Source organism: Aedes albopictus, chromosome 1, assembly GCF_035046485.1.
Source record: "Aedes albopictus strain Foshan chromosome 1, AalbF5, whole genome shotgun sequence".
NCBI lineage: Eukaryota > Metazoa > Arthropoda > Insecta > Diptera > Culicidae > Aedes > Aedes albopictus.
In genome coordinates this window covers 109,533,594-109,558,024 of record NC_085136.1, presented here as the reverse complement: position 1 = coordinate 109,558,024, position 24,431 = coordinate 109,533,594, and the positions used below count along the sequence as shown (strand labels likewise).

Here is a 24,431-nt window from a genome sequence, read left to right as displayed (position 1 = left end):
CTCCAGATACGCAGAACTCCGCCGGAGGATAGTTCAACGGATGGAATCGCTAAAAGTCAGGCTGTAGATCAGAAAGTTTTGGAACTGCAGGAGGGGAGGAAGTCTTGTCGAATATACTAACATCAGATAAGAAAACAAAAACTCAACGTGTAATGAGATAGTTTGGTGGAGATGGAGAGGGTACTACTATTTCGTTTTAACTTTAGGCCAAAATGTGTTGGACGACTCGAATCGTGGTCAGTTAAGTCAATGTAATATTACGTTCGTTCGTAGGTAGATCGTAGCGAAAGAAGGTGAGGCGTCTCACCCACATCTTCGAATTCTAATCAAATAATTTATTAGAGGAGAGCTTAAGAAGAGTAGGATGAGAGTATACATCTGTGTATAAGAATCAATAATCAATTATTTAACCATTCGCAATCAGCTGTGTAACACTAATCATATTATATTTTCTAGGGTATCTGTTTCAATCTCAATAACCTCCTTATAGGACAATGTTTCTAGATTTGGTCGGAATCAATTGTGTAGCGATCGGCGATTTTTGCCATTTATTTTTTATTATGTCTGAAGACGTAAACAACCAAGCATATGCCATTTTATTTGATGCATTTTCTGTCTAGTGACATAACCCAGGAAAGCTGCCTTATCACGGCCAATAGTTTTGTCGGATGAGCCCACTGGTTTTCGAATAATTTATTGTAAAAAATACGTAAAGTTGGTTGTTCTTCGAGGTGTTCATGTAATTGATCATATCATTTCTTCTAATTTGAGGAAGATTATTACTGCTTTGCCGACAGGTGTTTTTGTTACGTAAAGTCCTAATAGAACAAAAAGTTTTCTTTTGCGATGCCATATCTCAGGAATTTATAAACTAAAATCCAATATTTTTTCACCATCATAAAATCTTAGAATTGAGTAGTGAAGACCGATTGGAATTTCGTGCAGTTTCCGCGTAAAACCAAATTAAGCAGTTCCACATAAATGTATGTTGTACCTTTTCCGGTTCTAATTCCTCCAGTGATTCCTTCGGAAATGTCCTACTTCAGCAAGTCCACCAGATATTCCTTTGGAACTTCCTTCAGAAGTTTTTTTGAAAATTGCTCCAGGGATTCTTCGGGAATTATTTTGTGCAATCCTCTAGAAACTTCATCGGAAATTTCCCCACAGATTACTTCTGGAATTCTTCAGAGAACTCCATTGGTTGTTAGGAATCATTCGGGAATTCTTGGGATTCTTTCGGAAATTCTTACAGGTATTCTTTTGGGAATTTCTCATAGGAATTCTCCGTGCAATTCGCCCAGATATTACTTGAGAAAATTCTCCAAAGATTCGTTCCGCAATTTCTCCAAGGATTTTTTCGGGTATTCTATCAAAAATTACTTCGGGAATTCATCCAAGGATTCTTTTAGATAATTACTTTGGACGTTCTTTCAGGGGTTTCTCCTGGTCATTCAAGTGCTATTCAGAAAATCCTTCGGGAATCCCTTCTGAGATTCCATTTAGAACTTCGTCAGGGATTAATTCGGGCATTCCCCTTCAGGAATTCCTTAGTGATTTCCTCCAAAGGTTCTATTAGGGGTTCCGCTAGTGATTCCTTCGGAAATTCACCCAGTGATTATTTAAAGAAGTTCTCCAGGAATTTCTTCTGCAATTTCTCCAGGCGATCATTCTTCAATTCATCCAAAACTTCTTCTAGAAATTCACTAGGATTTTTCTGGGCATTCCTTTAGCAATTATGTCAGGCATTCCTCCAGAAATTCTATTTGGAATTTCTTCAAAAATACACTTAGGAATTTCTTTAGGAATTCACTTAACAATTTCTCGGAAATATGCTTAGTAGTTCCTCTAAGAATTCCTATAGGAGTTACCCTAGGAATTATCTCAGGAATTCTACCAGGAATTACCATAGAAACTCCCCAGTGATTCTATTAGAAAGTCTCCCTAGAATAGGACAGATCGGTGACGTACTAGATTTGTAGTAATGAGCTGAATTTTAGTATGGTGAGAAGGTCAATTCTCCGTTTCTGCAATGAAATGGTGCAAAACGCGTGGGTATTATGATTGCTTACCTGATTTGATGCTGTTTGAGCAAAACTTTGGGCAACAGTGTTCTTGTTTTCTCCATTTCTTGCAACATAAACAACATAGTTATCCAAAGTTTTGCTCAAACAGCATCAAATTAGGCAAGAAATCATAATACCCACGCTTTTCGCACCATTTCATTGCAGAAACGGAGAATTGACCTTCTCACCATACAAAAATTCAGCTCATTACTACAAATCTAGTACTACACCGAACGTGCCCCATTACATCAGAAATTTCTTCAGATTCCATTTGGAGTTACGCCTGTGATTTCCTCGGGCATTCATTCAGAGGTTTCATCGAAAATTCTCCCAGGAATTACTGCAGGAAACTCTTCAGGCATTCCTTTGGCATTTTTTCCAGCAATTCATTACGGAACTCCTCCAGCTGTTCTTTGGGGTACTGCTTCGAGAATTCCTCCAGGGATGTCTTCGTAAATTCGTACAGAAATTGCATTGGGGATTCCCTCTAGGAAATTACTTCGGGAATTATTCCATGGATTCCTTCGGAAATTGATTCGAAAATTCCTTTGGGAATTCCTTCAGAGATTGCTTTGGTAATTCCTTCAGAGATTAAATCGGAAATTCCTTCAGAGTTTCCTTTGCTAATTCCTTTAGAGATTTCTTTAGGACTTCATTCGGGGATTCAAATGGGAATTCATCCAAAAATTGCTGAATTCCTCCTCGGATTCCTTCGGGATATACTCCAGGGATTGCGTTGGAAATTCCTCCAGAGATTCCTCCGAAAATTCCTCAAAAAAAATCATTAGGAATTTCTCTTGGGATTCACATGGGATTATTTTCCGGAAATTCCTTTGGGAGTTTCCCCAAAGATTCCTTCGGAAATTTACTTTGGGAACTCCTCCAGGGATTCCTTTTGGAATTCTTCCGGGAATCCCTTTGTGAATTCTTCCACATTACTTTGCGAATTCCTTAAGGGATTTCTCCGAAAATTCATTTAGGAACTCCCCCAGAGATTCCTTTGGGAATTCTTCCAGGGATTTCTTTGGTAATTCCTCCAGATATTCTTTTGGGATTTTCGCCGGAGATTCGTTTGGGATTTTCTCCGGATTCTTTGGGAATTCATTCGGGGATTCCAATGGGAGTTCCTTTGGGAATTCATCCAAGGATTCCTTCGGGATATACTCCAGGAATTGCTTCGGAAATTCCTCCAAAAATTTCTTTAGGAATTTCTCTAGGGATTCGTTTGGAACTTTTTCCCGGAAATTTCTTTGAGAATTTCTCCAGAAATTCCTTCGGAAATTTCTTTGGCAACTCCTCCAGGGATTTCTTTTGGAAATCTTCCGGGGATTCCTTTGTGAACTCTTCCACAGATTCAGAAATTGATTCTGGAATTCCTTCAGGGATTTCTCCGAAAATTCATTTAGGAAATCCTGCAGAGATTCCTTTGGAAATTCCTCCAGGGATTTCTTTGGTAATTCCTACAGATATTCCTTTGGGATTTTCTCCAGAGATTCCTATGGAAATTCATCAGGGGATTCGTATGGAAATTCCTTCGGGGATTCTTTAGGAAATTCCTCCAAGTATTTCTTCGGGAATTACTCCAGAGATTCCTTGGGAAATTCCTCCAGGAATTCATTTGCAAATTTTCTGGTGATTCCTTAGGGAGTTTCTTCAGAAATTGCTTTGGGAATTCCTTCAGGGATTTCTCCGAAAAATCATGTAGGAATTCCTCCAGAAATTCCTTGGGAAATTCCTTTAGAAATTCCTCCAGGAATTCATTTACAACTTTTTCTAGTGATTCCATAGGAAGTTTTTCCAGAAACTGCTTTGGGATTTCTACGAAAATTCATTTAGGAATTCTTCAGAGATTTCTTTGGAAATTCATGCAGGGAATCCTTTGGTAATTCCTCCAGATATACCCATGGGATTTTCTCCGGAGATTCCTATGGGAATTCCTCCGGGGATTCTTATGGAAATTCATCGGGATTCCTTGGGAAATCCTCCAGGTATTGCTTCGAGAATTACTCCAGTGATTACTTGGGAAATTCCTCTAGAAATTCCTTCAGGAATTCATTTGCAACGTTTTCTGGTGATTCCATAGGAACTTATCTAGAAACTGCTTTGGAAATTCCTTCGGGAATTTCTCCGGAGATTATTTTGAGAATTCCTCCGGGGATTCCTTTGGGTATCCCTTCAGGGATTTCTATGATAGTTTTTCTGCGGATTCCTCCGGGAATTCCTTTGATTTCATCGGGAATTCAACCAGGGATTTCATCGGAAATTCCCACAGGGGTTACTTCAAGGAATGCTTCGGGAATTCCTACAGGGATTTTTTTGGTAATTTCTCCAGATATTCCTTTGGGATTTTCTCCGGAGATTCCTATGGGAATTCCTCCGGGGATTCTTATGGAAATTCTTCGGGATTCCTTGGGAAATCCTCCAGGTATTGCTTCGAGAATTACTCCAGTGATTACTTGGGAAATTCCTCTAGAAATTCCTTCAGGAATTCATTTGCAACGTTTTCTGGTGATTCCATAGGAACTTATCTAGAAACTGCTTTGGAAATTCCTTCGGGAATTTCTCCGGAGATTATTTTGAGAATTCCTCCGGGGATTCCTTTGGGAATCCCTTCAGGGATTTCTATGGTAATTTTTCTGCGGATTCGTCCGGGAATTCCTTTGATTTCATCGGGAATTCAACCAGGGATTTCATCGGAAATTCCCACAGGGGTTACTTCAAGGAATGCTTCGGGAATTCCTACAGGGATTTTTTTGGTAATTTCTCCAGATATTCCTTTGGGATTTTCTCCGGAGATTCCTATGGGAATTCCTCCGGGGATTCTTATGGAAATTCTTCGGGATTCCTTGGGAAATCCTCCAGGTATTGCTTCGAGAATTACTCCAGTGATTACTTGGGAAATTCCTCTAGAAATTCCTTCAGGAATTCATTTGCAACGTTTTCTGGTGATTCCATAGGAACTTATCTAGAAACTGCTTTGGAAATTCCTTCGGGAATTTCTCCGGAGATTATTTTGAGAATTCCTCCGGGGATTCCTTTGGGAATCCCTTCAGGGATTTCTATGGTAATTTTTCTGCGGATTCCTCCGGGAATTCCTTTGATTTCATCGGAAATCCAACCAGGGATTTCATCGGAAATTTCCACAGGGGTTACTTCAACAAATGCTTCGGGAATTCCTACAGGTATTTCTTTGGTAATTCCTCCAGATATTCCTTTGGGATTTTCTCCGGAGATTCCTATGGGAATTCCTTCGGGGATTCTTATGGAAAATCTTCCAGGTATTCTTTCGGGAATCACTCCAGAGATTACTTGGAAAATTCCTCTAGAAATTCTTCCAGGTAATCATTTGCAACTTTTTCTAGTCATTCCATAGGGAGTTTCTCCCGAAACTGCTTTGAAAATTCCTTCAAGAACTCCTTTTGGGAATTCCTGCTGGGATTTCTTTGGGAATCCCTCCAGGGATTTCTAAGGTAATTTTTCCGCGAATTCCAACCAAGGATTTCATCTGAAATTACCACAGGGGTTACTTCAATAAATGCTTCGGGAATTCCTACAGAGATTCCATGGGAAATGCCATTGGGAATACCTACGGAGTCCATCGTTAATTATCCCAGGGATTACTGAAGAATATTCTCCACGGAGTTCTTCTGCAATTGCTCCAGGATTTCTTTCGGGAGTTCCTTTAGGGATTACTTCTGAACATTCACCAAGGATTGTTTCCTGATTTTTTTCTAGGAATTCGTTCGGAAATATCTTCAGAAATTCCTTAGGAAATCTTTCCTGGAGTTTCCTTTGTAATTCCTCCAGGGATTCCTCTGAGATTCCCACCAGAGATTCCTTCTAAAATCTCAAAAGTTTTCTTTCATGAATTCCCTTAGAGATTCCCATAGGATTTGTATTAGAAAGAATTTATAAGAGTTTCTGAATTTTGGTATTTTGGAGAAATCCCTTCGTATTGGTAGTTATCTTTGCAGGAATCTCTCGGTATTTCTGAATAAATCTTAAGCCTAGAAATATTTCTGTCGTAATCTTTGAACAATTGTTCGTGATAGAATCCTGGAGAAGAAAATGCTTCATCCGTAAAAGAACCAATCAATCAATTGGTCTTCACTGCACATTTCGATGGTGCAAAAAGGTTGAAATTTGGCTAATTAATTCCTGAGATAAGGCCTCGCATCGACGTGTTTCACCCTGCTGGTATGTAGCGCATTAATCAATTTACCATAATTAGTAAACTAATTTCTAGTAATATTTCAATTTGAACTATTGTCGTTGGCCAGCCTGAAAGAATCAATCCTAGGAAGCAACACCACAAAAAAAAGTGTTAAAATCAACAATAATGGAACATACCCATATATATTTGTACGTAGTCCCGCACAAACTCGGAACAAATGAACAATAAACCGCAATGCTCAGCACGCCCTGGTATCTTCCGAAAGGGTGGCAGTAATTTATACACACAAAAACAAAAACTATAGCGAAACAGATCAGATCAGTACGTAGCCTAGGCATCGCCCATTTTTTGCTGCATCGCTAATCTCATCTCACCGTCGTCGCCGCCGCCAGTCGATCCCAGCGCAAAAACTAATTAAATCATAATGAAAACGTTTAGCTTCCACTGACTGTGCCGAAGACATACAACCCTCGAACAATTGACTGAGGATTGAGGAAGAGAGAGAGTGCGGAGGGTGGCGAAACGACGACGCTAGGTTCATATTTAAATCAATTCAATAACAGAACAAACGAAATGAAACAAAAAAAAACAACTCGAACTCATGTTGAATTTAATCAAGGGAAAGAAAAAAGAAATGATAGATTGCCTTTTTCTGCGCAGGTGCTGGTTGCTATAACCGCAGCAGTAGCAGAAATAGCAGCCGCACACCCCAGGAAGAGGGAAGTGAGAGCAAACCTCGAAAATTAGTGCACTGATATATTATATTGCTACGGCGCGAGGGCCCGAGAGAGCGTACCTAGGGCGGTTACGGGCCCATACGAGGGGAACTGAAAGAAATACAGCAACAATCTATACAGCAACTATGTAACATTTTTGGTCGCAAAAATAAAAGCACTTTATCAATTGCCGCGCGAAGACAGTGCAGTGTGTGAGTTTTCCTTGTTTCCGAAAGGTCCATTAGGTGTGTCTCCGTAGAAGCGGTTCGTCGCTTGCGGAAGCGTTCATGTCGTTTGTCGAAACGTGGGAGATTTGCTGCATGGCGAGACTTCAACGAGCTAAAAGCGGTGAACCGTTTGGATGCAGAATTTTCACTTTCTGTTCGTCTTTTCGATAGACAATGTGTTTTATCGAATTTCTACGTGGTTGTCCCTTGATTTCTTTAAAGTTATGTGATGTGCTTGCAGGACGACGCTTGTCTCCGTTAGCTATTTTAGCGCAAGGGCTGCCCCTTCTACCAGAGGTCTTTCACACTTTTCATGACACCCTGCTTAAATTTGAAGACCACCGAATCAGATTCTCTGCAGTGTAGCAAAGGAGGCCGCAGATACTGGATGAGTATGGTTTATGCCTATCGGAGTGGTGATGAACCCCAAAAAGCCGAGAAAAGTCAGAGTCTTCTGCGAAGGTGTTCCGCTGAACGGCGCACTCTTGAAACGGCCGGACCATCTCTCTTCTCTTCCGGCAATTCTTTTTCGATTCTGCTTATACGGAGTGACTACGAGTGCGTGGAATGGAATCGACGGAACGAATGGTGCAACGAAGAGTTCTGAACGGACGAAGAGTTTTGTAGGAGAAGAACGCAGCGCGGGCGGTAATACTGCAGCAAGCAACCCGGCAGTACGCGGAACGTTACAAACAGAATCGAAAATAGACAGGAGAAAAAGCGCCGCCTGGACAAAATACGAAAAAATAGAACTGCTGTGCCGTTCCTAAGAAACACGGAAGCTCTACCAGAAGTTCAACACATCCCGCAACGCATTCGTGCCGCGAGCCGAAATATGCAGAGATAAGGACGGGGGCCTCTTGACGGACGGACGTGAGATGATCGAAAGGTGGCAGCAGCGCTTCGATCAGCAGCTGAATGGCGTGGAGAACATAGGCACGGGAGGCCACGACAACGGAGGAATCGACGACGCCAGTGCAGCGGAGTACGGAAATGAACCAACTCCCACGCTGAGGGAAGTTAAGGGCGCCATTCATCAGCTTGAAACCAACAAAGCAGCTGGTAAGGATGGTATCGCAGCGGAACTGATCCAGATTGGCCCAGAAAAGTTGGCCACCAGTTATTGTGCGGGTATTCCCAAATCGAACACGGCGGTTCGGAACGTTCGTGCTTTGAACAGTCACAATAATCGTCCGTTTTTGCGTTTACACCTGGTTTCACAGTCGAATGTGTCAAAAGTGAAGGAGTGGCACGTGCGGTTTTTGTTGCGTCACTCACGTTTCATCTTCGCTCCATGCTTCGCTCTCTTTCTTTTTTCAACGAAGACAGCAGATGTTCGCATCAAAAAAATGCCTACAAAGTGCAATCCCAGAAGTTATCAAGCTGGCTTTATCGACGGCCGATTGACAACGGACCTGATCTTCACCATACGGCAAATCTCACAGAAATGTCGTGAGTACCAGGTCCTAACGCATCAACTGTTCATCGACTTCAAAGCGGCATACGACAGTATCGACCGCACAAAGCTATGGAAAATCATGGACGAAATAGGCTTTTCTGGTAAGCTGACTAGACTGATTAAAGCAGCGATGAATGGTGTGCAAAACTGCGTAAACGTTTCGGGTGAACTATCCAGTTCATTCGAATTCGAATCTCGCAGGGGACTGCGACAAGGTGACGGACTCTCATGCCTACTATTCAACATCGCTCTGGAAGGTGTGATGCGACGAGCCGGGCTCAACAACCGGGGAACGATTTCCACAAAATCCGGTCAATTTGTGTGCTTTGCGGACGACATGGACATTATTGCCAGAACATTTGTAATGGTGGCAGAGCTGTACACCTGCCTGAAACGCGAAGTAGCAAAGGTCGGACTGGTGATGAATGCTTAAAAAATAAAGTACATGCTGGTAGGCGGAACCGAACACGATCGGATCCGTCTGGGTAGTAATGTTACGATAGACGGGGATACTTTCGAGGTGGTGGAGGAATTCGTCTACCTCGGATCTTTACTGACGGCTGACAACAACGTGAGTCGTGAAATTCGGAGACGCATTATCAGCGGAAGTCGGGCCTACTGTGGGCTGCTGAAGAAGCTGCGGTCTAAAATGATTCACCCACGCACCAAATCCACCATGTACAAAACGCAGATATAAAGACCGGCGGTCTTCTACGGGCACGAGACTTGAACCACGCTCGAGGAGGACCCGAAAGCACTCGGAGTTTTCGAGCGACGCGTACTAAATAAGGACGATCTTTGGCGGTGTACAGGAGAACGGTGTGGCGGAGAAGGATGAACCACGAGCTCGCTGCACTTTACGGCGAACCCAGCATCCCGAAGATGGCCAAAGCCGGAAGGATACGGTGGACAGGGCATGTTGCAAGAATGTCGGTGGACACTGGTGGACGGTGCGAAAATATAGAAGAGTTTTGGGGATGCTATGGACACCTCAAAGCGATGAGCTAAGCTTTTCAACCCATATGAACGAAGAAGTAAAATCGTTTATGCAAACGTCTACACTACCGTTCTATGCCCAATTGTCCCATGTTATATGGCAGTGGTGCTCATCCTGCGGCCCGCGGGCCGCATGCGGCCCTCCAAGCCTTAAGATGCGGCCCGCGGAGTACTTGAGGACGAATCGAAATTTTTGTACTTTTATTTGAAATAACCCGTTAAATGTATTAAAAAATCAAACAAACAAAAAATTGCTGATAAATTTTCACAGTGTTGAACACAAATTAAATGATAAATAAACAAAAACAACAATCCGTTCTGGTAAGATTCGAATTCGCAACTCCGAAATATTTCGGCATTTCAACTAAGTCACGAAGCCAGCTTATAGTTATTTATAAGTGGTACAATCAAATAAAAGTTTGTTAAAAATGTAATATTGAATCATTTAAAAATAAGTTGTAGTTTTTAAGCGCAGTCAATGCAACGCTGAGCAAATATTTCACATTTCGCCTTTCCGAAGAACATAAAAACACAAAACACGAAATTTTTGACAAAATTCTCAACAAATATCAACTTGATTGCCAATGTTGTATAATTTTCACAGTTTGTTTAAATTTCTATTATAAGACTCACACATTTTTCGAAACAAAACTTACGAATCCAATTTGAATTGTCCAAGCGAAACTCCTGAACGAACTTAAACAAAAAATCTCAGGCGAGATTCATAAAGCCTCTCCTGTGCCCTTTTGGAGAAACTTCTGGATACATTTTTGGAGAAACCCCAGGAAAAATTATTGGAGAAAAATTTTAAGCAACTCTAAGCGAAATATATGAAGAAACTCAAATCATCCTGGAGAAAATAAACCTGAAGAAACTCAATGAGAAAATTGTGGCGATACTGCATGGAAATTATAGGAGCATCTCCTAGAAAAATGTTCTGGTGTCACTCTAACAGAAATTTCTTCAACAACTTTAGAATAAATTCCTCGAGCAACAAAAAGAGAATTTTAAGGAGTACCTACAAACAAGATTCCAGGACCAACTGCATCAAGACACAAAAGATGCTTAGAACGTCTGAGGAAAATTTGAACAATAAATTTGAAGCAACTTATACAGCAACTTGAGAAGATAATGTTGAAGAAACTTCCGGAAAAAAATGTAAAAAATCTAATTTTTGAAGAAATTTAACGATGAAGTATTTCACCAACTTTAGAAGAGACTTGTGGAAAGAATTTACTAAAATTTTCAGAAAACTCCTGGAAAATTTTCGGAAAAATCCGGAAGCTATTCTAGGAGAAATTCTTGGAAACGATTAATGAGGAATTCCTGAAGTAACTTCAGGGCAGTTCCTAAGGCAAATCTAAGAAGAGTTCTTGGAGGTGTTCCAAGAGAATTCTAGAAAAACTAAAAGAAACTTCAAGAAATTTCCCGAAAACCTTGTGGAGCAACTCCACAAGAAATTTCAGGAGAAGATCCAGCAAACCTTTTTGGAGCGATTCAAAAGAAATTCTTGTAAAAGCTGCTTGACAAGCTCTTGGAGTGGCTTCAAGGCAATTCTAGGGGCAACTTCTAAATTATTTGTTTGAATTTCAATTTGAAGCTCAAACGTTTTTCTCAACCAAACTTATGAATCTAAATTGAACTCCACGAAGTTTGAACCTTACACAAATTCTGAACAGTTCAGATTTTTAATAAATATGCTTTAGAATTGTTCTTTTTGTTGTTTTTGTGCATCGATGTTTTATGCGGCCCGCAGGTCGATCCCGAATTGCAAATTTGGCCCGCGGTATCATCCAGCCTGAGCACCACTGTTATATGGGAATCCCATATAATATGGGACAATTATACGTAGGACGGCAGTACAGGGCCGATGAAGAGGCAAGTACTGCGATGTGTGATGATATTGATCGATTCGTTGGGACCGCTAGCGCCATTTCTCGTCCACGGCAAAGTTTCCAGAAGTTTCCACGAAGTGGCAGCAATGGATACAGATGATCGAGTACATCGCTGAGATACAAATTCCCAGATGTTACTTCCGCCACGCAAATTAGACGACATACCGCGACTCTGAACTCCACGTATTCGTCGATAAGTCCGAAGTAGCCTATTCTTGTGCGATCTACATGCGTGCACTGAACCATGGAAGCGACCCACGATGCAGCCTGATTACGGCTAAATCTTAAGTCGCTCCGCTAAAGCCATGTTCGATTTCAAAACTAGAGTTGCAAGGGTGCGTCTTAGGTGTTCTCTGGTCTAAGTTCGTTCGCGAAAACCACGGCATTCCTGTATACGGTTTCTGGAAGGATTCCAGGACAGCCCTGGCCTGGATCAAGGCTGATTACAGAGATTATCGATAATTCGTATCCTTTAGAGTCGGCAAAATTCTAGAACACCACCGCAAGCGATTGGAGATGGGTACCGTCGAAATCTAATCCAGTAGATGAAGCGATTAAATGGGGCAGCGATTTTCCTGCGTTTACCGGAACATTTCTGGACGATAGCGGTCAGTTGCGTGAAAATGTGGTAGAATCGCTGTAGTTAGGGACGTCTGCTACAGCGTGCGCCATCCTAATATTCCTATTCTATTATTAGAAACCATCACGTTACGGAGCTACTTGTTCGCAGGTATCATCAGCAGTATCGCCATGACAATTCGAAATCCGTGGTCGACGAGATTCGTCAGCTGTACAACATTCGGCTTCGTGCCACAAGCCGACATGTGCCGAGATTATCCCGGGAATATTCTCACGAGCGAGCGTGAGGTGGTCGAGAGGTGGCGGCAGCATTACGATGAGCACCTCAATGGCGACGTTGCAAGTACCGAAGTTGGCGTGGTAATAGATCTAGGAGTATGTGCACAGGACGAAAGACTTCCGGCTCCTGACCACCAAGAGATTGAGGAGGAGGTTGACCGGTTGAAAAACAACAAAGCCGCTGGAGCAGATCAACTACCAAGCGAGCTTCTAAAATACGGTGGAGAAGCATTGGTGAGAGCGCTACACTATCTCATTACCAAGATTTGGGAGGAGGAAGTATTACCGGAGGAGTGGATGGAAGGTATCGTGTGTCCCATCTACTAAAAGGGCGACAAGTTGGATTGCGGGAACTACCGCGCGGTCACACTACTGAGCGCTGCCTACAAGATACTCTCTCAAATTATATGCCGCCATCTATCACCGATTGCAAGAGAGTTCGTGGAGCAATATCAGGCTGGATTTATGGGTGAACGCGCTACAATGAATGGACCAGATGTTCGCCATCCGCCAGGTGTTGCAGAAATGCCGCGAATACAACGTGCCCACACATCACTTGTTCATCGATTTCAAATCGGCGTATGATACAATCGATCGAGAACAGCTATGGCAGATTATGCACGAATACGGATTCCCGGATAAACTGTTACGGTTGATCAAGGCGACGATGGATCGAGTGATCTGCGTAGTTCGAGTATCAGGGACACTCTTGAGTCCTTTCGAATCTCGCAGACGGTTACGGCAAGGTGATGGACTTCCGTGCTTGCTATTTAACAATGGTGTAATAAAGAGAGCGGGGATAAACACGAGTGGACGGATTTTCACGAAGTCCGCTCAGCTGCTTAGTTTCGGTGTTGATATCAATAATTATAGCTCGCAAATTCGAGACGATGGCGGAAACGTACATCCGATTAAAGAATGAAGTCATGCAAATCGGGTTAGTCATTAATTACCGCGCCCGCCACCCCGAATTTACATCGACGGTGATGTAATCGAGGCGGTTGAAGAATTCGTGTACTTGGGCTCACTGGTGACGGCCGACAACGACACCAGCAGAGAAATTCAGAGACGCATTGTGGCAGGAAATCGAGCTTACTTTGGACTCTACAGATCTCTACGATCGAACAAAGTTCGCCGTCACACGAAGATAACTATCTACAAAACGCGGATTAGACCGGTAGTCCTCTATGAGCACGAAAACATGGACTCTACGTGCATAGGATCAACGCGCCCTTGGAGTTTTCGAACGGAAGGTGTTGCGCACCATCGGAGTGCTTATGAAAGACGGGACTTGGAGTATGGGATGAAGGCGAATGAACCACGAACTGCATCAGCTGCTGAGAGAACTAACCATCGTCCACACCGCGAAAATCTGGAGGCTACGGTAGGCGACCGCGTCATCAGGGTGTCGGATAGCAACCCGATTTGCTGGTTCTCGAAAGCCATCCGATCGGTACAAGAAGGCGTGGTGCGCAGCGAGCTAGGTGGGTCGATCATGTGGAGGACAATTTGCGGACCTTTCGCAGAGTGCGCAACTGGAGACGCACAGCTATGGACCGGGTAGAATGGAGACGACTCCTGTGTACAGGAGAGGACACTCAGGCCTTAGTCTGACTAGTAAGATAAGGTCCTTAACTCCGGTAGCCGACGAAAAAAAAACAACTAACTAACCAGGTGAGAAACAAACCGGGAGTCCAGATCATTCCACTAATTTTATGAACATAAACCACAGAGAACAGACATTTAAGCTCGAACAAAAATACGTCGAAATCGTGTGTAAAGGATTTATGCATACCTCAACGCCACCAACGGAGACTGCCCCACTTATAAAGTCGATTTGACCCCACGATGGCAGTGTTCATCGTTAAAATACACTAGCCCACAAAGCGACACGAGCGCCAGAAGGCCAAAAACGGCGAGCACTGGAAACAAAAATGACAACACAACAATGTAAATGATGGGACGCTAGCGCCATACAACAGGAGCATAACCACATACTCCGAAATGACCGTTACAAAGTTTTACACAAGGCAGAAAGCGAAGATAGACGTCTGTTCTCTGTGCATAAACTACATATTTGTGCACACGTAGGTATACATAATTTGCTAGCAAATCAAACCCCACACGGAGCAAACGAACGTCTTGGCTCCCCCGACGACGATCGATAAGCGCCGCGAGTCCGAAGAAGAATCAAAAAATTGTCCACTAATTAGCAGAAACATGTTGCCACCGGGTACATATTTCTCACTCCAGGGCAACACTACTGTTCTGTGTCTGGTTCGAAAGCCATCAACAGGGTTGTTGGTGGTTGCTTCGTGATCAAAACAGAGTGTAAGAACAGAAATCAACTTGGAATGAACGACACTTGGTAGTACCAAGTACTGTCCTCACCTGAGGGAGCGCGAGATGTAACAACGAACGAAGAAGGGAAAGAATGTCAAGAATCATTTCAAGTGCGCGCAAATTGGCCCAAACAATCAAAATTCTCCACCCAAAACGATCGCGATCGAATGTGTATCACCGGAGTTAAGTGGGTGAAAAGTTGTTTTTCAAGTTTTGCTCTTTTTTCTGCTGTTGCCGCTGTGATCTGGTTTACGAGTGACGGAAATTCATTCACTTTCGATTTGTTTTGGCTTCGGTTCGGGTGGCAATGTCAGCGGTCGGTGTAAAATGGGATGTTTAACGGCATCTGATATGGTCGCGAAAAAGCAGTCCATGTTTCGGCAAGCATCAGCTGTGCGCCGCCGAAAGGTCGTTCAAGGCTGATTGAAATGGTTGAAATGGGGACAAGTTCCCCTTTTAAGATAATGTGGTTAGATAGGGGCTGATGTCATATTTTTACGTGGTGGCGAAGAGAAGCTTTAAATGAGGCCTGCGATAACGTATAATGCAGAACGTTCGCAGTGAACTCCATTAGTGTCTCATCCCAGCTAATCCTATTTCTACTTCCTCGTGGCTTCGGACGGGCAACCTTAAGAACCTTTGGCTGACACTGTCAGGGCCTGACATGGAAGGAAGGGAGTGCTGCTCCGGCAAGCCTCAGCGTCTGTCCTACTGGTTATGAGCGGCGGATGTTCAACTGTACACTACCATGGTCCTCCAGAAGGTTTGGAGGTTGGTGTCCGACCCTGCGAGCCAGCCGTGATTGCGACGACTTGACTTGCGATTGGAAGCTCGTTACGTGCAACTGTACTTACCTTACCGGTCATGCTAAGGCCGGCGTGACCTCTGCTGTACATAGTAGCCGCCTCCATTCCACTCGGTCCATGGCTGTTTGCCTCCAGTTCCGCACTCTGCGTAGGGTCCGCAGATCGTCCTCCACTTGGTCGACCCACCTAGCTCGCTGCGCTCCACGTCTTCTTGTACCGGTCGGATGACTCTCGAGAACCATTTTAGTCGGGTTGCTATCCGACATCCTGATGACGTGACCCGCCCACCGTAGCCTCTTGATTTTCGCGGTATGGACGATGGTTGGTTCTCTTAGCAGCTGATGCAGCTCGTGGTTCATTCGCCTTCTCCAAGTCCCGTCTTCCATCTGCACTCCGCCGTAGATGGTACGCAACACCTTCCGTTCGAAAACTCCAAGGGTGCGTTGGTCCTCTGCACGTAGGGTCCAGGTTTCGTGCCCATAGAGGACGACCGGTCTTATCAGTGTTTTGTAGATGGTTAACTTCGTGTTACGGCGAACTTTGTTCGATCGTAGAGTTCTGCGGAGTCCAAAGTAAGCACGATTTCCTGCCAGAATGCGCCTCTGAATTTCTCTGCTGGTGTCGTTGTCGGCGGTCATCAGTGAGCCCAAGTACACGAATTCTTCAACCGCCTCGATTTCATCACCGTCGATATGAATTCGGGGTGGCGGGCGCGGTGATTCCTCCCTGGAGCCCTTTGCCATCATGTACTTTGTCTTCGACACATTAATGACTAATCCGATTCGCCTGGCTTCACTCTCTGGTCGGATGTACGCTTCCGCCATCGTCTCAAATTTACGAGCAATAATATCATCAGCGAAACCAAGCAGCTGAACGGACTTCGTGAAAATCGTTCCACTCGTGTTTATCCCCGCTCTTCTTATTACACCCTCCAAAGCAATGTTGAACAGCAAGCACGAAAGACCATCACCTTGCCGTAACCCTCTGCGAGATTCGAAGGGACTCGAGAGTGGCCCTGATACTCGAACTACGCACATCACTCGATCCATCGTCGCCTTGATCAACCGTATCAGTTTATCCGGGAATCCGTATTCGTGCATAATCTGCCATAGCTGTTCTCGATCGATTGTATCATACGCCGATTTGAAATCGATGAACAAGTGATGTGTGGGCACGTTGTATTCGCGGCATTTCTGCAACACCTGGCGGATGGCGAACATCTGGTCCGTTGTAGCGCGTTCACCCATAAATCCAGCCTAGTATTGCCCCACGAACTCTCTTGCAATCGGTGATAGACGGCGGCATAAAATTTGAGAGAGTGTCTTGTAGGCAGCGCTCAGTAGTGTGATCGCGCGGTAGTTCCCGCAATCCAACTTGTCGCCTTTTTTGTAGATGGGACACACGATACCTTCCATCCACTCCTCCGGTAATACTTCCTCCTCCCAAATCTTGGTAATGACCCAGTGTAGTGCTCTCACCAGTGCTTCTCCACCGTATTTTAGAAGCTCGCTTGGTAGTTGATCTGCTCCAGCGGCTTTGTTGTTTTTCAACCGGCCAACCTCCTCCTCAATCTCTTGAAGGTCAGGGGCCGGAAGTCTTTCGTCCTGTGCACATACTCCTAGATCTGTTACCACGCCACCTTCGGTACTTGCAACGTCGCCATTGAGGTGCTCATCGTAATGCTGCCACCACCTCTCGACCACCTCACGCTCGCTCGTGAGAATATTCCCGTGATTATCTCGGCACATGTCGGCTTGTGGCACAAAGCCTCTGCGCGAGCGGTTCAGCTTCTCGTAGAACTTTCGTGTGTCCTTAGCGCGGTACAGCTCTTCCATCGCTTCGCGATCTCGTTCTTCCTGCTGGCGCTTCTTCATCCGGAAGACTGAGTTCTGCCTGTAACGTGCCTCATTCGCTCTCGTACGGTGTTGCAGCATTCTCGCCCATGCTGCATTCTTCTCGTTTTTCAACTGTTCACATTCGCCGTCGTACCAGTCGTATCTGTGATTCAGAGTCGCGAAGCCTAGTGCTGTAGTCGAGGTACTACCTATGGCGGATCGGATGTCCCACCAGCCATCTTCAAGTGTAGCTGCGCCAAGCTGCTCTTCCGTTGGTAGGGCCACTGCTAACTGCTGCGCGTAGTCTTGAGCCACTTCTACGTTACGAAGTTGCTCGATGTTGAGCCGCGGCGTTCGACTTCGACGCGTGGTGATAACTGTCGAAAGTTTTGAGCGCATGCATACAGCGACTAAGTAGTGATCCGAATCTATATTCGCACTGCGGTATGTGCGGACGTTGGTTATATCTGAGAAGAATTTACCGTCGATTTGAACGTGGTCGATTTGGTTTTCTGTTTGTTGGTCGGGTGATCTCCAGGTGGCTTTGTGGATATCTTTGCGGGGGAAGAAGGTGCTTCGGACTACCATACCACGGGAGGCTGCAAAGTTTACGCATCGCTGGCCGTTATCATTCGATACGGCGTGCAGGCTGTTGCGCCCGATTACCGGTCTGTACATTTCCTCCCTTCCTACCTGCGCGTTCATGTCGCCGACAACGATTTTCACGTCACGCGGCGAGCAACCATCGTATGTTTGCTCTAACTGCGCGTAGAACGCTTCTTTCTCGTCATCGGGTCTCCCTTCGTGTGGGCAGTGGACGTTAATGATGCAGTAGTTAAAGAAACGGCCCTTAACTCTCAACATGCACATCCTTGCGTTGATCGGCTGCCACCCGATCACACGTTGTCGCATCTTGCCCAACACTATAAATCCTGTTCCCAGTTCATTGGTGGTGCCACAGCTTTGGTAGAAGGTAGCCGCTCGATGCCCGCTTTTCCATACTTTCTGTCCAGTCCAACAAAGTTCCTGCAACGCCACGATGTCGAAGTTGCGGGGATGTAGTTCGTCATAGATAATCCTGTCACATCCTGCGAAACCTAGTGACTTGCAATTCTATGTTCCAAGTTTCCAATCGTAGTCCTTATTTCGTCGCGTGGGTCTTTGCCGATTGTATCGAGTCGTATTTTCTCCTATGTTATTCGCAATGGGGATTTTTACGGGTGGCTTATTGGGCCTACGCCAACACTCCTGTCTCGCCGGAGGTCCATCGTGCCAGTTTTGTTTAACGTTTCAACCAACACTGGGACGACCACGCTGATGGGGCTACCACCTTGGATCTAGCTGGGCGTGGTGCAGCGTTTCTTACTCAGCCGCTGGATGCCAGAACAGACGCTGTTTGAGCCGCACCTCCTTGGTGAACAGACACTCGGATCGTACCTCCTCAATCTAGCTGAAGTCAGAAGGACAACAGTGCCCAGGCTGCACTACCAGCTAAGCACACAACTCTTGGCTGGCGGTTTTTGTCATCGCTTGACCCGTGGAAGCATGAGGTAGGAACTTGTGAGGACCAGAGCTATATTGGACGCTCTCCTTATCGACTCACCGTTTTGCAGCCCGTGCAACTGTGGACCTCATAACTTCATCAGTAACACCCGCATACTCATTGATATACTGAAGAACCGCGGGTCGGAACAGTAGCGCAGATAGCACAGACATAGATCGCTATTTCGGCCATTTTGGTTACAGCCCTAATGGCGTCCACCGTCGATCTACCCTTCCGGAAGGTGTACTGGTTATCTGACAACAAAGCCATCTGGTCTCTCAGCAAAGTCCATTTGCCTCGACAGAATGATCCGCTCCAACAGTTTTTCAGTGGTGTCCAGAAGGCAGATAGGTCTGTATGCCGACGGGTCGCCAGGTGGCTTCCCGTGTTTGGGCAGTAGATTTATGGACACCACCAGTATACAGGTTTCCGTCCATTTCTGGGTATGAATCGCCTTGGCATTGCGGTGTCGCATGCACGGCTTAGGGTTCCAAGTTGATCATCGCTGGATATATCGTCGATATTATCCTCCACAAGCAATCGCTCCACGAATGCCGGCTTATCGAAGCGCGAGGTCAACCATCACTGATGACTGTCGATGACCTTCTGCTGTGGCCGGCTTCCACACTGTATCAAATCACCAGATTGTCTCTGTGCGTGTATCGATCGTCGAATTTCCAGTCCGAACTAGGGCTTAGACCCGGGCTCCAGGTCACATCAATGATGAACTCTGCACCGTTCCTACTGTAGGTTTTTCTGTCGCCTACGTTCGCGACATCCGCGTTCAGTCTAGCCAAAGCTTCGAGTAGAGCCCAGCCTCTGGCGTTAGTCGAGCGCCCACCACTCAATCGCCCAGGCGTTGAAGTCTCCACCGATGACCACGGGACTCAATCCCACTAGTGCGTTTGGTAGCATAGACATATAGGAGAACTGGTATATCGACCACTTGCGAGCATAACAACTGCCGTTGTATACCCCGTTGATCTTTGGTATTGTGAAGCCCTCGTGCGACGTAGATATTATTTTCTGGACTGTAAAACGTCCGGTTGTATAGACCGCCGCTAGCTTGGCCTTATCCGCTACCCAGTCCCCGTTATCAGGAGGGATTCAGTGAGTGGGGCGATGTCTGTATTTGACAACGATACTGACTGCCACAGCAATTGCTAAGCGGCCTCATAGTAGTGGCGGCTGCGAGCTCCTCTGCATCGGTGAATGCCCTTCTTGGCCGCCTCCTTCTTCAGCACCCTTCGGTCCTGGTGCGCCGGATGCTTTTTACATCCACGCCCAGCGGTGAGAGACGAGTTTCGCCTCGCATGGCCCTCAAGAACCGTAATCCAAAGGTCCTCTTTCCCTTGGTCCGGTTTGCCCTCGTGCACCGCGTTGACCAGAGTGGTCAAGGGTTTTCACTGCTTCTACACGGAATTTGTCATCGAAGGTAAAATCCAACTCGCTTTTCTTCTGTTATAACTAACTCCGACCGACGGACATCTTTATTCAAAAATGTATCTTATATATAATTACAATTTTTTGGTTATTATTTTTTTTCTCCCCCCACTTAACTTAACTTAAGCGCCTAGCGTCACATTCTCCGCTCTCGCTCTCTTTACTCAAGTACCAACATTCTAGTACTTCAAAAAGCGCGAGAGAGAAAGCTCGCGTCTCTTACTTAGTATCTAATTGGAAGCGGCTAGAATGCTTCCTTATATGAGTCACATGTTTTATTATGTTATACTCCGGTAGTTATGCATTCTTTTTGGCTTACCGTATGCCAACTAGAACAGGTAGAGACCTGCTGAAGCAAACTAGGTCACCCGCTGACCAACTACCGCGTGTGATTTGTTTATTTCGCTTTCGCGCATGTCACATATGATGATGCAATAATTTAATTAATGAAAGCTAATGTCTAATGTAGAATAAATGATTAATTGATCATTTAGGCTATGGTTGGTTCACTCGTATCTTTTAGGGTTGGCCTCCTAGGGCTTCGCTGCCTCTTACGCGTTTCGAAGCCGACTTGGGAGCCTGGTTGCTAACGCTGGTCGCCCCTTTCTTCCTCTTCGATTTTCCGCTTGTCTCTGCTGGGCGCTCCTTTCCCCCCGGTGGCCGCATTTCCTCGGCATGTTTCGGCCATGCAATTGTAGGGCGGTTTCGAGCTGCATTGTTTCGAGCTGAATCGTCGCACTGCCAGCAAAGAAAAAGTTGCTCGTTAGGGAGGACCGCTCACGTCAGTCGCCCTCCGCTCTTCGACCAGGATCGTACTCCTTCTTGGCCAGAGCCAGTGATTTGCGGAGCCTCAGCAGACTCTGTTTTAGGTCCTTGCTGATGTTCGCTAACTACCAACATGTTTGGTAAACCCTGGGTAAACCGTTCCTGTTGTGGTTCAGCGCCCACGTGAGGTCCGCGACGGTCATCTGCGCTTTCTCGGCCAGCGCTGTGCTGCCTCGAGCTCTACCTGTTGAACCTCCTTCTGCTTGCTCACTAGTGTGTACACCAGCCCCTCGTATTGGCGATATCGCCAATCGTCCTCGCGCGGAAGGGTTCAACGCCTTTCCCTCTGTTGCTCCATTTTCGATTACTTGTTAAGTTTGGGTTTTTACTCATGGCTGTAGGGACCCCCTTAGACTTATCCCTTACTGCCGATGAAGTAAGCGCCAATAATCCTGGTGGTTATCTACGCAAGTAGGGAGGGCACCTGAGGGTTGGCACAGGCCCTTATGCGGACTGAGCTCAGAGCCGGATCAGGAGTGTTCATCTTCCACCCAGTTTGTTTCCTAAGCTGCGTACAGGACAGGGCCGTACTTTAAGGCCCCGCAACTGTTTTATGGGGCGGAAGACAGTGCTGACATTAGCCCATCCGCCGTTTCAAGTTAGTATCATCCGACCCTACCAAGAGGATAGAATGCCGTGGCTACCAGGTCACTTTTTTTTATTCTTCAATCAATTAACCTAATTTACAGCTCTATTGTCCACTAGGGCACTACGTGAGCGATTCCAGTTGGAAGCTGTACATACACTTTGTACAGCGCCTAAATGTATTCTATTCTAATTGTACTACATCGAACTGGTTGCCATTGCGCTGCTTTAACTTTCTACCCTATCAGAGTAGAATGGTGAGCACGAGGATGTTGATGTGTGGCTGTTGGTTGTTCCTGTTTCCAGTCCGATTGGGGGTCCGTTATGGGTTGTCGTTCGCCGATGAGCCATGGGCTCAGAAGAGGGTCAGTGTCAGCTGCTCTCAGGGGGAAAGAGCAACTGACGAAAAAGCCGGGGCTGGGATCGAACCTATGACCATCTGCTTATGAAGCAAACAAGTAGCCACTACGCCACGGGCCCCGGCATCAGGTCACTTGTGCGTAGTTATCTAAGCATGTACCACCTCAGTTACCAATTACAAACCAAAACCAGTATACCGTAATTAGGAACTTACTGGAGTTTTTCCTGATGTGCCCGAGGCACTCCTAGCTGGGCTATGACACTTTGGAAGCGGTGTCATATCGCTTGTACAGAGTTGTTTCCGGATGTGTGGAATTTCTGAAGAGGCTCAACAGAGCCAACTACTGGACCCCCGCCAAGCCTAGGCTTACTTCGCTTGAGCAATATGTAGGCCCTGGTGCTTGGCCACCTCTCGGTACCAAATGTGGTCAGTCCATACTAATGTGTGGATATGGTTCACTTCGGAAAGAATCCTAGGTTTCCACACAGATAAAAATAATGATATTTACACGTAATGTAAACTTAATTTTAGTCATGTAAACCTAGTGTTATGATGGTTTACATGATATAACATGTAAATTTGTGTTATATGTCATGTAAATACTCAGAGTCATGTTGAATTACATGACATATAATGGAAGTTTACATGATATTTTATGACATTTACTTGATATGCCGTGTAAACTTCTGTGATATCCCACGCTCCAATCATGTGTATCATATGTCACAGAATTTTACACTCTTTTTTCGATCTGTGCACCTGAAGTATTGTAGTCTCCATGTAGCCTTCAGACTGTCTGCCAGCCAAGGTTGATACGAACTTCCGCCTCACAAAAGACAATATCGAACAGTGACAAAATCTAGAAGCACCATCGACGATTTATAGCATCGATATGTACACTCCCGTTCAAAAGTTTGGGGTCACCCCCTCAAAAACATGTAATTTTTTTAGGCCCATATCTCCGCCAATTTGCGTCCGATTTCAAAACCCTAGGTTTCATTCGAAAGATAATAAGTCAAAGAAACTTTGAACATGATTTAAAAGAAACTTTTTCAAAAAAATTTGTATGTAAACCTAACCCAAAGTTGCCAAATTTTCTAAAAAATGAATATAAACTTACGGCAGTGTCGCTGGAAGTTGGGTCGACCAAATTTTAAGATGAGAGCGGTAATATGACCCATTTTCTATTAGCTTTCAACTGCTTTTTACAGAACTTAGCTAAAAAATCTAGAAAAAAAGTTATTAAATAAATTAATCCTTGATGTCATCGACCAAAAGTTTGGGGTCACCCCTCAATATGATGTATCGTCCAAAAGTTTGGGGTCACTATCGTAAAACATGGAAAAGTGATTTGTTCATATCTTTGTCATCTTTCATTCAATTTTAATTCTTCTTGGCTTATTTGAAACAAAATGAATGATACTTACTGCATAGACATTGAACCACACATATTTGTTGAAATTTACATACTAAAACTTAACGTAAAGTTGCCACATTTTTTGAAGCGTGGTAAAATGTGCTAACTTTACATAACATTTTTATATACAAAAATCGTTAAATACGTTAAGTTGAAGACGTCAAACGTAAATATAGTTAATTCTCTTTGAAATGAGCCAAAAATAATTAAAATTGAACTATAGATGACGAAGATATCACCAAATCACTTTTCCATGTTTTACGATAGTGACCCCAAACTTTTGGCCGATACATCATATTGAGGGGTGACCCCAAACTTTTGGTCGATGACATCAAGGATTAATTTATTTAATAACTTTTTTTCTAGATTTTTTAGCTAAGTTCTGTAAAAAGCAGTTGAAAGCTAATAGAAAATGGGTCATATTACCGCTCTCATCTTAAAATTTGGTCGACCCAACTTCCAGCGACACTGCCGTAAGTTTATATTCATTTTTTAGAAAATTTGGCAACTTTGGGTTAAGTTTACATACAAATTTTTTTGAAAAAGTTTCTTTTAAATCATGTTCAAAGTTTCTTTGACTAATTATCTTTTGAATGAAACCTAGGGTTTTGAAATCGGACGCAAATTGGCGGAGATATGGGCCTAAAAAAATGACATGTTTTTGAGGGGGTGACCCCAAACTTTTGAACGGGAGTGTAGATCATAATCGGCTTCCGACGGACTCCTTCCGTCCCACCCATCGGAGAATCACCAGAAAAGCCATTAAGATTATTTTTATCACTTTTACATATGTACCCATTTAGGGGAGAACGTGTTTGTAAGCGCGCCAACACGTCCGAAGAATGATAAATTAGCGCCAGAAAACCCGCGCAACTCATGTGGTCG

The 24,431-nt window shown here is 44.7% G+C and overlaps 1 protein-coding gene across 1 annotated transcript in view; it reads left to right on the top strand.

The window, feature by feature from the left end:
- LOC109397708 (uncharacterized) overlaps positions 1-7,152 on the top strand; it is a 48,073-nt gene extending 40,921 nt beyond the window's left edge. The window contains exon 7 of the mRNA XM_019670020.3: positions 7-7,152. Coding sequence (XP_019525565.2) covers positions 7-67 — 61 coding nt within the window. The 3' untranslated portion in view covers positions 68-7,152. The remainder of the gene's footprint in view (positions 1-6) is intronic.
- The last annotated feature ends 17,279 nt before the right edge of the window (positions 7,153-24,431 follow it).